This window comes from Ipomoea nil, unplaced genomic scaffold, assembly GCF_001879475.1.
Source record: "Ipomoea nil cultivar Tokyo-kokei standard unplaced genomic scaffold, Asagao_1.1 scaffold2283, whole genome shotgun sequence".
Lineage (NCBI taxonomy): Eukaryota > Viridiplantae > Streptophyta > Magnoliopsida > Solanales > Convolvulaceae > Ipomoea > Ipomoea nil.
In genome coordinates, this window is record NW_017618711.1 from 2,805,535 (window position 1) to 2,819,282 (window position 13,748).

General features: G+C 35.4%; 2 protein-coding genes across 2 annotated transcripts; both read left to right on the plus strand.

The window, feature by feature from the left end:
* The first annotated feature begins 433 nt into the window (after positions 1 to 433).
* Positions 434 to 6,077, plus strand: LOC109151052 (replication factor C subunit 2). The gene is made up of 13 exons (XM_019298957.1): positions 434 to 539; positions 1,426 to 1,542; positions 1,665 to 1,743; positions 1,906 to 1,985; positions 2,585 to 2,704; positions 2,837 to 2,906; positions 2,975 to 3,048; positions 3,994 to 4,114; positions 4,250 to 4,312; positions 4,906 to 4,965; positions 5,142 to 5,267; positions 5,353 to 5,436; positions 5,764 to 6,077. Exons 2-13 carry the CDS (start codon positions 1,499 to 1,501, stop codon positions 5,860 to 5,862), a joined length of 1,020 nt encoding a protein of 339 aa, XP_019154502.1. The 5' UTR covers positions 434 to 539; positions 1,426 to 1,498; the 3' UTR covers positions 5,863 to 6,077.
* Positions 6,078 to 11,159: 5,082 nt separating this feature from the next.
* Positions 11,160 to 12,024, plus strand: LOC109151240. The gene is made up of 2 exons (XM_019299162.1): positions 11,160 to 11,759; positions 11,868 to 12,024. Coding segments are annotated over exons 1-2 (546 nt in total). The 5' UTR covers positions 11,160 to 11,214; the 3' UTR covers positions 11,869 to 12,024.
* Positions 12,025 to 13,748: the final 1,724 nt, after the last annotated feature.

A 13,748-nucleotide genomic window follows, 5' to 3' on the forward strand; every position in this document is an offset into this window, starting at 1 on the left:
CTTGAACTTGAGAAACAAAATTATTTTATATGCTAACATAACATAATCAAAATATATATATAATTACAAATATATATATATATATATATATATATATATATATATATATATATATATATATATATATAAAATAAACTAACATAACCAAGGTTATCTTACATTACCTAAGATTTTGAAGGGAATCACATTCCCTTCAAAATCCTATGTGGAGGGAATGTGACATTTATTGGGAATGTTAGATTGCCAAAGATAATATGAACCAAACACCGGAATGTGAGCTTTTGAATGTCACATTCCCTTGGTTATGTTATATAACCTGAACCAAACGCTCCCTAAGTATATAACTCAGGGGGAAAGTGTCATTTTCCCTATTATTATTATTATTATTAGGGTAAATTATTATTATTTTTTTTGAAAACAAAGAAATTAGGATTGAAATTCCTAAATCCCTAACTTCACGTCTTCACTCTCCGTCTCTGGCGAGTGCCGACTGCTCCGCGCCTCTCCGGCTCTCCGCCGTCCGCAGCTCATCGACGAAGGTACTCATACTAATCTACTAACAGCTTCTTGATTTCATAACATATCTCATTATGTCCAGAATTTTTTCCAGCTTTCAAGGCTAGAAAATCTGGCCTGGAAGGCTGGAATTTTCGGCGTTAAAGTCTGGAAATTCCATCCTTCAAGGCTGAACATTGCCGTATGTTCGTATTTTTTTAACTGTGTTATTTGAATTCTTAATTGTTGAATACTTGAAAATTATTGATTTAATAATTCTTGTTCCCTAAATATTAACTATATAGATGGATAATTCTTCAATAAAACACTACAATGTCTACATGTGAGGCCAACCGAAGATTATTGGATTGTTATATTGTTATGTAATATTTATATTTTAGACTTTGGCTTTAGACTATGTGATGTGTTTCATGTTTGTAGCCTTTGAACTTTGGACTTGAACTATGTGATGTTTCGTAGTTAGTAGTGTGTTTGGACTTTGGATTGCTATTTTGTTATATAATGTTTAGAATTTGGATTTGGACCATGTGAATATGTTTCGTTGGGTAGTGTGTTTAAAAAATTAGGAAATGTTGAGAATTGGGGTTCTTAAACCGAAACCGAACTTTTTCAAACTGAATCAAACTATAATGTTAAACCGAATGGTATTATTATTTTTTTTTAAACTGAAAAATCAAAACTGAAAAAAATCAAACTTAATACCAAAATGACCCCCTAGTCGGGTGTAGGGATGGAAATAGGCTAGTCGTAGGGCCTAGCCTATTTCCACTGCTACTCTGGTATACAGAGGCTTGGCAGTTTGTATTAAGTTGTAAGATTCCAATGTTTGATTTATTATTATTATTATTATTATTTTTTGGGCCAAGTAATTAATAAATTAATATGGTGTATAAATATCTAACCTAGCAGCTCCCGGCCGCTCGAGAGCGAAAAGGGTATACCTGTAGTGAGGCGGAGAATCTCATTTGAGTGATAGAGAAGAATGGCGCCTGTTCTGCAAAGTTCTCAGCAATGGGTGGAGAAATAGTACCTTCTACCTCTCTATATTTCATAACTAAACAATCTAACAAGTCCAATTTTTACATTGCAGATATTTCTTTGATTTTACAATTTATGTTCGTTTTTGTCTGTTTTTATTTGCTACACAGCCGACCGAAGCAAGTGAAAGATGTAGCTCACCAAGATGAGGTTGTTCGAGTCCTCACAAACACACTTGAGACTGCTAATGTATGCAATTATTCCTTTTTTTTTTTTTTTTTTTTTTTTTTTTTTTTTTTTTTTTTTTTGCAGTTGTTGATTCAAGCTCTTAATTTTTGATACTAGGGTTTATGATAATTGTTTAGATTTTTATTTATTTATGTATTTCTGCACACTGTTATATTTGTGTAGTGCCCGCACATGCTGTTTTATGGCCCTCCTGGCACTGGCAAAACAACAACTGCTCTTGCCATTGCTCATCAGCTTTTCGGGTACTGTCTATATCTCTCTGTTATGTGTATATATATATATCTGTTTGTGTGCATGTATTTGTATTATGCATGTGTAAATTTATTTATTAATAATTGTATAAGTTAAGATTTTATTCACAAAAAGGGAAAACCTTCATGGCTTTATGAAAACAGTATTACCTTTTTCTTTTCTCCCCTGAACATAAGTGTTTAAATATGAGAACAGCTAGCAAGTTAAGTTTCAGTTTTTTGATTCTTTGAACTTTGTCTGAAAATTTGTTTTGGCACACTACATTGTTTTTATAACAAGAAGATTGGAATCTATGTGATTTTTGTTTTTTGTTTTTTTTGGTCATTTTGTACTGAATCTACTGCGGTCCAGAAACCTTTTTAAGTAGACTTGTCTGACATGTTATCTCCAATTTAAGTCACAACATAAGGCGACATGCAAATATTTGGCTTGTTTGTTTTTGTATCTTTATTGTTCTTTCTTTAGAGATACTAATCATGTTTTTCTTTTGATCCATTTGAGAAGTGGTTCTTTTTATTCGATGGCTTCCATGTGTATGTTGGGCATGTGTTGCTGGCATGGACATGAGTGACACTGTTTACTTTGACAGGCCTGAAATGTATAAGTCGAGGGTGTTGGAACTTAATGCTAGTGATGACCGTGGTATAAATGTTGTTCGCACAAAAATAAAGAATTTTGCTGCTGTTGCTGTTGGTTCTGGTCACCAAAGGTACCAATCTTGTCTATTTCAGTTTTGGGTCACACTAATTTATCTCCTTTCCTTTCTTTGAGGTAATCACAACATCTTATTTATTCTTATATTCTATAAAATTTTCTGAATATCTTTTCTGCATTTTTCTAGTGGCTATCCTTGCCCACCTTTCAAGATCATAATCCTTGATGAAGCAGATTCAATGACTGAAGATGCTCAGGCAAGTCTACTGTTTAATCATTAACTGATTAATCAGTTTTGCTGAGGTAATTCAACTTCCTTTTGTAGAATGCTTTGCGACGCACTATGGAAACGTACTCCAGAGTTACAAGATTCTTCTTTATTTGTAATTACATCAGCAGGTTAGTTGTCTTAAACTTTTTGGATGTGCTACTATTTGATTTTCCCCAAACTTGAAATAGAGGAATTTGCACTTTGACATTGATAAATGGCTACCCTCTTGCTGAGGAAATTAATATTGCTTTTGGCTTAAGTTGCAATCTTGTATTGAACTATGGGATGGGCACATGACTGTTTGGATTTTAAGAGATTCATTATGCGTTACAAAATCATCATAAACAACACTCAAAAGGAATTCTTGAGTAGATAATAGGCAAGAAACGCCCAGTAGCTTTAAGAGCTTGAAATTTTCCCACTGTAAGAAGGTAACCCCAAAATTAATAGTGATAAAAAAACACTGGTTCATGCATGTTAGGGTGGGTATGCTATAAGATGAATATGGCTGCATGACAAAAAAAATATAAATCCTGAATCCTCTTTTATTTAGTTTAAATGTTACAGAGACAAGTTTACACTTGCATGCATCTTTGGATAAAATCTACCGAAAATGGACTGGAAGTGAGCTGCAGACGTTATAGAATTGCTAATAAAATTGGTTTTACCATCCTTCACATCTATTACGGAATGGTTTATTAAAAATGTGTTAAACTAAAATCAATAGAAGAGGGTTATGCGTCCGGATTTCACCTTTCGTAGCTATAAGAAAACTACACAAGTTTTAACTGTGTTGTGATTGTTTCCTCTGTTATTTTAAGTTTGTGCCTGAGTAGGTAATTACTCACAGGTAATGCATTATTGTCAATTGAGGCAAAGTTTGTAACTTTTATGGTAATTAGTCCCTTGAAAAGTAGACTACTTTTGTTTATTATATTGTGTGTTTTGTACAGTTAACTGAGTTCTGTTAAGCAAGTTATGGGTTTTCAATTATTATTATTGTTGTTGTTGTTGTTATTATTATTATTATTATTATTTTTGTTTTCTGTATTTAAATGACTTCTACTTTGTAGGATCATAGAGCCACTTACTTCTAGATGTGCCAAATTTAGATTCAAGCCACTTACAGAAGAAATTATGAGCAGCCGCATACTACACATTTGCAATGAGGAAGGTCTTAACTTGGACTCAGAGGTTTGTATAGATTAATTGATGCTTTCTCTGCATGTTGTGTACTTCTGGTTTAAGTGTGTTTTCACCCACATTTCTAATCGTTAGATAACATTTTTTATTTTTAGTAACCTTGTATCCTTTTTTTCTCGATTGTAGGCTCTTTCAACCCTCAGTACTATCTCTCAAGGTGATCTACGTAGGGGTATAACATACTTACAAGTACGGCACCTTTTATTTTTCATTTTACTTGTGGCCAACTGAAATAGCCAAAACAACGATTAATTTTCTGTCAAATCACAAATGGTAACATGCACTGTCAAGCATATGTGGAATTATCCAACCTATAATCTAATATCCATTGTACACATAAGGTGAAAGCTCATTCATCCAGCTTTTTCCTGAAATTTATTTAGGAAATCAATTAAGTATGATTACTGTTAATATAGAATTTTCATCTGGAACTCAAGTGTACATAATTGATATATGTAGTGGAATGGTGTGCTGACATGATTCAAATAGAAGTGCTGTGTATATAAGAGTTATGAGTTAAGACTTCTGTTCAAATCCTACCTCCTCCATCCCCTATCATATGTTCTCAAAGTCCCTGATAAAAATAAAAAAGACTAAAACAAAGGAGGGAGCTAAGAAGGATATTTACCATATTCGATCCAGTCATGCATTCCATGCTTATGAACAGTTGATTATGCATGCTGTATCGTAAATGAAGGTTGACTGTATGTAAGTTGTGATTTTGACTCCTGAACGAAGAATATTATTGACCTCAATAAGTTTGTTTTCTGAATCTGCTACAGAGTGCTGCTCGCTTGTTTGGATCATCTATTTCATCCAGGGATTTGATAACTGTTTCTGGGGTAAGTTGATTATACTGGTCTTTCAACTTCATTTACTGTGACTTACATATTAACTTACCATTGTGATTGGCATGGATTTAACTCTAAAGATGAAAATAATTCTATCTCCCTCTGCCCCTCCCTTTGCTGTTTATTTGACTACTCTTTTAGTTGAACATACTTATTGTAATTATCAGGTAATCCCAGAGGAAGTTGTTCATGCAATATTTTCAGCTTGTAAAAGTGGCAACTTTGACTTAGCAGACAAAGAAGTGAATAATGTAATAGCAGAAGGATATCCAGCTTCTCAGATGCTTTCCCAGGTCCCATTATCTCTGCCTCATTTCATACTAAATCAACTTATGCTTTCTGCTCAATACTGTTATCCTAACACAATGTTTCTTGCAGCTATATGATTTAGTTGTTGAAGCAGATGACATATCTGATGAACAGAAAGCAAGAATATGCAAGAAATTGGGAGAAACAGATAAGGTAATGACTCATTATTATCATCGTTATCAAATAAGCAATGAAGCCTTTGTTCTGCTGCATTTTAATTTGATCTTTGGCTTGTTCATGTTTAAAATAGAATGAGGATGATTATGATAACAAAGTGAAAACCTGACTTTACTACGTATGTCCAAATTTTGGCTGAGCAGCATTTAACATAGTTGCAATGTTGCATGCCGTGCTTTTGAAATTGTTAATTCAATTCTAACCCCATGTGCCAAACTTGTGGATTTATGTGGAACTACATGTATAAATGGTATTATCTTCTAGAACACATGAGCTGAAAACAATACCCCACCTTTACTGCAGTTTCTTGTAGATGGAGCAGATGAATATTTGCAGCTTTTGGATGTTGCAAGCATCACTATGCAAACACTTTGCAACATGCCGCAGGAAATGACCTACTAGAGTAGGATGGCTAGGGTTATGATAGTGGTTCATGTCAATTAGATGTTGTAAATTAACACTTGGTCTGTTTTGTTTGTGAAAGTATTGTGTGACGTGTTCTTGAATGCTTTAATTAGAGTGTTTTTATGCAAGTAGATGTAAGATGTTTTTGCCCTGACATGAGACTAGATGTTTAGTTCATTGATTAAAATCCAGCTAATTTACTTTGAATGGCATCACTATTATCTTTCTTAAGGAATGTTTTAGGTTCGAGCTTTATTCTAGTCATGATTGACATTAACAATTTATTTAATTCAGAATGTTTTCTTGCATGTTTGGTAGTTTCTGACACCATTAACCATTTCCTTGAGATTTTTGCCCCATAAAAAGAAAAGGAAAAATATATTAAAAAAGGTTTCAATCTTTTTGTTAATGAGTAGTACAGTTAAAGTGGGTTGGTAGATTCGATTGTTCTCTACTTTCAAGCAAGGATGGGATCTCTACAAGTTCATCTTCTACAATTAGCTAAATCTTTCTAATTGAATCTTTAGTTCTTTACTTACAATTGATTGTGAACTTCAATTTATTTCTTGATTGTGCAATTTATTGTGCTTTGATGATTGTTATTGTCCTTATTTGATTCTCTATCATGTGTGAGTAGTTCGTCTTGGAGGAGGATAGGTGTGCATGATAGGTGTTTGGTAGAATGCCTTTGACTAGTAAAGTAGGGGATTGAGTCTTGACTTTGGATTGTTGTTTGGTATGATTGAGGATTTATTGGGGTTGACAACCTATTCTAACTTCAATGGGCCACTCAACCGCACTTCACCTTTGAGAAAAGAGGAGTGTTTGTGGTGTTAAGGACATTAAGTGTTTGAGGAAACGCCTTTTATATGTTCTTGAGATATGAGAGTGCCCTTGAATAGTTGAATGTAATAGGAATCTGGAATGTTCTTGAGAAAGGTTTTATCCTAGTTATAAGACACTTATCCTATTGTCAAAATTGACTCTCTCCCTTGTTTCCGACTCAGTCACTTTTAATACCATTGCATTCATTCCAAAATTGTAAATAAATCTATAGTCAAAGGAGTATGATCACACACCATGCTCAACAAGCCCATTTGTTTTTAAAATTATGAGTTGCAATTTTATAATCGTACTATAAATAATTTTGGACTTGTGCGTTCAAAAAAAATTTTAATTTAAAATTTAAAATAATTGAAAAACCATTTTTATACCATTATCTAAATTAAAAATTTCAATTATAATGATATAATATGGTTATTTACAAACATATACATATAATAAAAATGATAATTGTACATGGATTGAAAAACGAATGCATATATGAGTATCTTCATATGCGACTTATTATTCTTTACAAGGTAGCTTAGTATCAATTTTATATTTTCTCAAACAATTTCAACCCAAAAAATCTAAGCTCTCATCACCAGATTTTGAACCTATGACCACCTATTTAGAATGGTAACCGTGATAACATCACACTACATGATAGTTGGTCAATATATATAAATATAATATAGAAAAAAGGAGAAAAATAATAATGGAAAGACAATAATATTGGGGGGGGGGGGGGGGGGGGGGGGAAAGAAATTGTATTAATATTTTAGACTAGCAGCCACAATTAATATTTTCGTAGCAATTCTACGTTTAGTTCCAGACTATCATTTTTGCTTTCAATCATCCAAACTTTTAAATCTTCAACACTTCTGGTCCTTCCAAAAAATTTTCTGGTCAAAGTTCATTTTAGGCAAGGGTAAAATTATCCAATCAATTTTTTCTTTCTCCAAAAGGAATTTATTTATACCATTTTGATAAGATGAAAATCTTAATTTCTTCAACCCAAAGCTAGCATATAGTGCGCAATTAACTAGATCGTAACCTTCAAAGGATTAATCCGTTATGTATTTGACTATTTATTAGGGCATATTCTTTATTAGTTATTATTGTGTTTAACTCTTGTGCTCAGATGACATGTAGTAACTCTCCCATATGGAAAGTCATAAGATTGGGTTTCAGTAGAGACGGTGTTGACTCTTTGTGCTGACGTAAAAATCAATTTTTGTAGTAGCGATCATATGCCACTTGAGTATTAAGTCCAATATATATACATCATTACTCAATTTTTGAAGAACATCTTTAACGTTCTAAAAAACAGAGCTAACTGTCCTAACAAGTTCAAACTCTCAACCATCTCATCATATCAATGATTCATTGGAAATAACTCATTTGGCAATACTACAAGTCAAATACTCAATAAATATTGCAGTTTTATATCTACTAGTATTTTCACCCATGCGATGCACGGAATAGAATTGTTGGAATATACTAAGAATATTTAAATCGATGTATAATTATTTAAGAGTTAATTTCACCAGAGGTCGCTTATAGGATTTCTATTACCATCATTAATTATCCCTAATTTACCATAATTAAATAATTTGACCAATTATAAAGAGAGATTATTAAAAAATGCACGGGACAATTTTTTAATTAAAAAAATTAAAAATTTATTAATAAAACATAAGGTTCTCATAGTTTTTTCTTAGAAACTATTTAATAAAGCATTTTTTTTAGAAATTAGTGGGCCAAACCGCCAACGGCTGTTTGCGGTGGATATATCTCGAAAAAATACACAATTTCAAAAAAACATTTGTCCAAAACGGACAACCGAGTCAAAAGTTATGCATTGCCGAACTTTTGACACTTCACAGCTTTTACCTATAATTATTGTACGAATGGGAAAGTAGAAATTAATATATTTTTATTGGGAAGAGAGATTTTTTAGGAATTGGGCGGGAAGTTAAAATTTCAGGATTTTGTTTTTATATATAGTATAGATTAGATGTGCAAAGAGAATTGTATTACACTATTTTATAATTTTAGAATAGAATTTTTACCCATAATTATTGTACGAATGGGAAAGTAGAAATCAATATATTTTATTGGGAAGAAATTTTTTTTAGGAATTGGGCGGGAAGTTAAAATTTCAGGATTTTGTTTATATATATAGTATATATTAGATGTGCAAAGAGAATTGTATTACACTATTTTATAATTTTAGAATAGAATTTTTACCCAGAATTATTGTACGAATGGGAAAGTAGAAATCAATATATTTTATTGGGAAGAGAGATTTTTTAGGAATTGGGCGGGAAGTTAAAATTTCAGGATTTTGTTTTTATATATAGTATAGATATAGATTAGATGTGCAAAGAGAATTGTATTACACTATTTTATAATTTTAGAATAGAATTTTTTACCCAGAATTATTGTACGAATGAGAAAGTAGAAATCAATATATTTTATTGAGAAGAGAGATTTTTTAGGAATTGAGCGGGAAGTTAAAATTTCAAGATTTTGTTTTTATATATAGTATAGATTATGGCATTACTTTAGGTCTCCAATTCTGTCCTCATTCAATTTATACCATCAATGTTTTATGATTATGATGGCATGATAATATGATAAATTCAACTAATTTATATATTGGCTAAAATACTGTAATGTAAAAAATTAAACTTTTACAAATAGCTCAATTAGTTTTTGAGTAACAAGTTGTGAGTAAGGGTAAAAAGTTAAAGATTAGATAAATTAAATTGAATTTTATTCTTTGGAAATGGATAGAATACTCAATTTCTTTTGATCCCCTAGACAAGATGTATGTGGACATTCTAGACTTGCAATCAATAAAACTCAATCACGGCTTTAAAACATGAAATACTGTTTGAGCATGCTTCCCCTTAATACTTTGTCATTTACCTATCTATTTTCTTTCAATTTTTGTTCACATAATTTCTTAAATATAATAATAATAATAATAATAATAATAATAATTATTATTATTATTATTATTATTATTATTATTATTATTATTGATGAATACTTAGCGAAGTAGCGAGGGTATCTAGTCGGGGTCACCTGTTAGGCAATCTGTTCGAGAGGTAGTCAAGCGCCTTGTTGAGCCGGGCCAAGCTGACAGCAAGACCAAGGATACCCAAATGAATATGCAATGCAATTATTATTACATGGACCATGGTCTATATAATTGTGTGGAACATAAATAAAAGGTACGTTTTAATATATTGATGGTACATTATTTATGTACGTAAGATATATTTTTTAAAAGTATATTTTTAATATACTAAAGGTACATTATTTTATATAATGTATCTTCAGTACAAAAATAATATACTTTTAATATATTAAAAATGTCCCTGATATTCATGGTCCACACAATAATTTTCCTATGCAATGTATCTTTACCAAATCTCAGCGAATTTCCTCTTTTCAAAATTTAGAAAGAAGATTTTGCAATTTAAGAAAGAGTAAATACCCAAAATGGTCCCTCGACTATAACTAAATTCACAAATTGATCCTCAACTTTTAATTTCACCCAATTAAGTCCTTAACTTTGCAATTTTGACACGATTTGGTCCTCCATCTAATTGACCGTTTGTTGACCGTGATCGACGATCTCCAGAAAAACCTTCAGCTCTCGTCGGAGCACGTGGAGGCCTCCAGGATGACGTTGCACCGATTCGGAAACACGTCGTTTTCTTCGCTCTGGTACGAATTCAACTACATTGAATCCAAAGAGAGGATGAAGAAGGTGACCGGGTTTGGTAGATTGCTTTCGACAGTGGATTCAAATGTAACAGTGCGGTCTGGAAATGCAACCGGAACCTTAAAAAATCGACGATGGACCATGAAATTACATATATATCCTCAAAAATCACAGTCAACAAACGGTCAAATAGACAGAGGACCAAATTGTGTTAAAATTACAAAGTTAAGGACTTAATTGGATGAAATTGAAAGTTGAGGACCAATTTGTGAATTTAGCTATAGTCGAGGGACCATTTTGGGTATTTACTCTTTAAGAAACAAATCAAAATCTGGTTTAATTTAGGCAGGTTTCCTAATCAAAATTAGTAAATCTTTTCATTCCTTAAAAGCAACTTATTTTAATTTAGGCAGGTTTCCTAATCAAAATTAGTAAATCTTTTCATTCCTTAAAAGCAACTATAATAATAAGTGTAAAACGCTGGATTTAGTAATAATGTCAAATTTAAAAGTAAAAAGTATAGTCAAATTAGTAATTAGTAATTCAAAAATAAAATCATACACAAAACCGTCAAAGAGACAAACATTTTGTCAATAATAATTGTTTTCCTACCATATCAGCCCCCCCACTCATCTCGCCTTTCATCAAGCCGTTACTCTCTTCATTTTGTCTTCTCATTCCCACCTATATATATATATATATATATACACACATTACATCTATACACACACTCACTCTCTCTTATACTGAATCCATATATAGAGAGAGAGAGAGAGAGAGTGAAAATGGTGGTGGATGGCTCGTTCAAGAAACCAGGAACCGTTCCATTTAAGTGGGAAGTCCGACCCGGTGTGCCCAAGAGCAACGGGTCGGATCTTCTCCAACTACCATACCGTGAAGAGGAGGAGCAGGCGCCGAGCAATCACAGCCGTCCAGATTTACATTTACACACCCCGAGGATGCTCAGGCCTCCGCCGGCCGGCCGGCTTTACTACCAGCCTACACCGGCGGTGGAGCCCCGCTCCCGGTCTTTCAGGTCCGCGCCGCGCACTCGATCGGAGCGCTACCGTTTTGACCTATCTGGCATTACCCAGCCCGTCGCCCGGTGCTTCCCGTCCCCATTGCTAAAGCGCGCAACCGCGAAGGCCCTGCCGGAGCCCGAACCGGATTACTGCTCCGACCTGGAGACGCTGCCCAGATGGTCCGCTTCGAGCAGGAAATCTGTTTCCCCGTTCTCCCAGTCGCCCGTATCTTCATCATTTTCGTCGAATGAATCGTCGTCGCCCCGGCCCGTAAACGACGCCGAATGGGCCGGCTTCGCTCTGTTTTAGAATATATATATATATATATATATATATATATATATATATATATATATATATATATATATATATATATATAAAAGATAAGAGCAGAGCATATCTTTCTCTCTCATTCTAGTATAGTTCGTAATGTGTTGAGTTGTTGAGGCGGTTCACTGTCGTGTTACGCCCAGTCAATGCATATGACGGTGACGAAAACCATGGATCGCTGAAATTAATTTTGTTAATTTTCTTGAATTGGAAAGGAAAGTTCTTAAGTTTGTATCATTAACTGATCGGGGAAAAGAAATTAGCATGGGATTCGAAATAGGGGAAATCTCTAAAGTTGGATATCAATCAGGGAAAGTGCCTTTTAGATAGGCGATATTTATCTTTTGGAAATTCAAATTTATGTTTGGCGACATTCAGATTACCGTTTGACGTTGTTATATACCGTATAAAGTTTGTATAATACTGTTGTGAATTAAAGTATAATATTTATGAGTAGATAATATAATTGATGGTTTTTGGGTTTTCGGGCCCAAGGAGGTCCAACACAACCTTAAGTTGGAGGATACACCTTTCACAAAAAAGGGTTTGAGTCTTAGTAAAATATGATGCTTAATAGTACTTGTCTCTTCCCTCTCCGGGTCCTTTTATCTGCCTCGTACAAGGGTGGAGGAGCCCTCTTTATAGTGGCTCCTCCTCTACTGACTTAAAGGCTCATGATGACCGACTTAAAGATTACATTCAATGTGCCGAGCCGTTGGGCGACGTTACGGACCCTGCCAACGGCTCTCTTTGGCTAGTAACTGGCGGACCGAGTCCGGCCTTTAATGCCCCAACGGCTCCTTGTCTTAACTGCTTTGCAGGCTCCCTCAACGGCTCTCTGGACCGAGTCCTCTCCTGGGCCGGGCCTGGGCCGACTCTTCGTCCCCGTTTGGCATTGGGCCGTCCTTCCGGTCTCTGAACTGGGCCTCCCAGGACTCGGCCCATGCATTCTTTCTGGGCCTCTTTTCTTGGGCCGGGGTTCTCACCCCATCAACTAGTCCCTCACTTTTCCATACCCGGTCCACCAACCTGGGTTTGGAAAAGTAGTAACCATCTCCTGCTCACCGAATCCGTGCCTTGAATGACTCAGGATTGGCCCAGATTATTCGCTATCTCCCGGATCTCGCGGGACCGTTCTGATCTCCTCGGCCTGGCCTGGCACCTATAAATGACCTTGGCCGTTCTTCTCTTAACTTACTGATTCCTTATGGGTCGCTCACCACTGAAAGGGAAGCAGATTGATTTTGGGTCGCCCCGGCGCCCTTTGCCTTTGAAACGGACTCGGCCTGAGAGGGAGCCTAAAAGGAAGGCTCCCTGTCCGACTCCACAGAGATCACCTGCTGGCGCTGCCTCTATGGCTTTTCATCCGCCGACTCCTGCTCGTCGTGAAGTCGCTCCGACTTCTCTCCCTTCTCCTCCTCCGGGGTCTGCTCGAGTAACTTCTCCAGGCGGGACCGTTGTTGACGTGCCTGTCCCAGAGCAGCTGACCTTTCGTATGACCTTTTCTATTCCTCTGGATGACTTGGACGGTCCGGTTACCGGGCTAATGAATGAGGAAGACTTTGCTCGTTATCAGGAGAGGTACCCGGACGATGAGGAGCTGGTTGTGCCGCCACTCATGCCGGCGTTCTGGGACTCGCTTTGCCCACCTTCTCCTGGGCCATCAGGAGGGTTCTTTGGAAGCGGCTCCTCCTCGCCGAGTGAGTGATCTTTGTGAACTGGGGTCGGCCGGATTCTCTAGAGGGGTAGTTCTGTTAGGAGCACTCGCTTACTCTGTAATAAGCTCCTTGTAACCTGCACCTTCTTTATTTTATAATAAGATATTTTCGGCCTTCAGTTTTCATCTTTTTCAGTATATTTAGTGCACTCGTCCGTCTCAATTGTCGAGGAGTCGGTTGCGATGTCGAGTCCTCCTTCCGCTTGACACCTGTAAATCTCGCTTCCCAGGGCGAGCCAGGCTTTTTTCA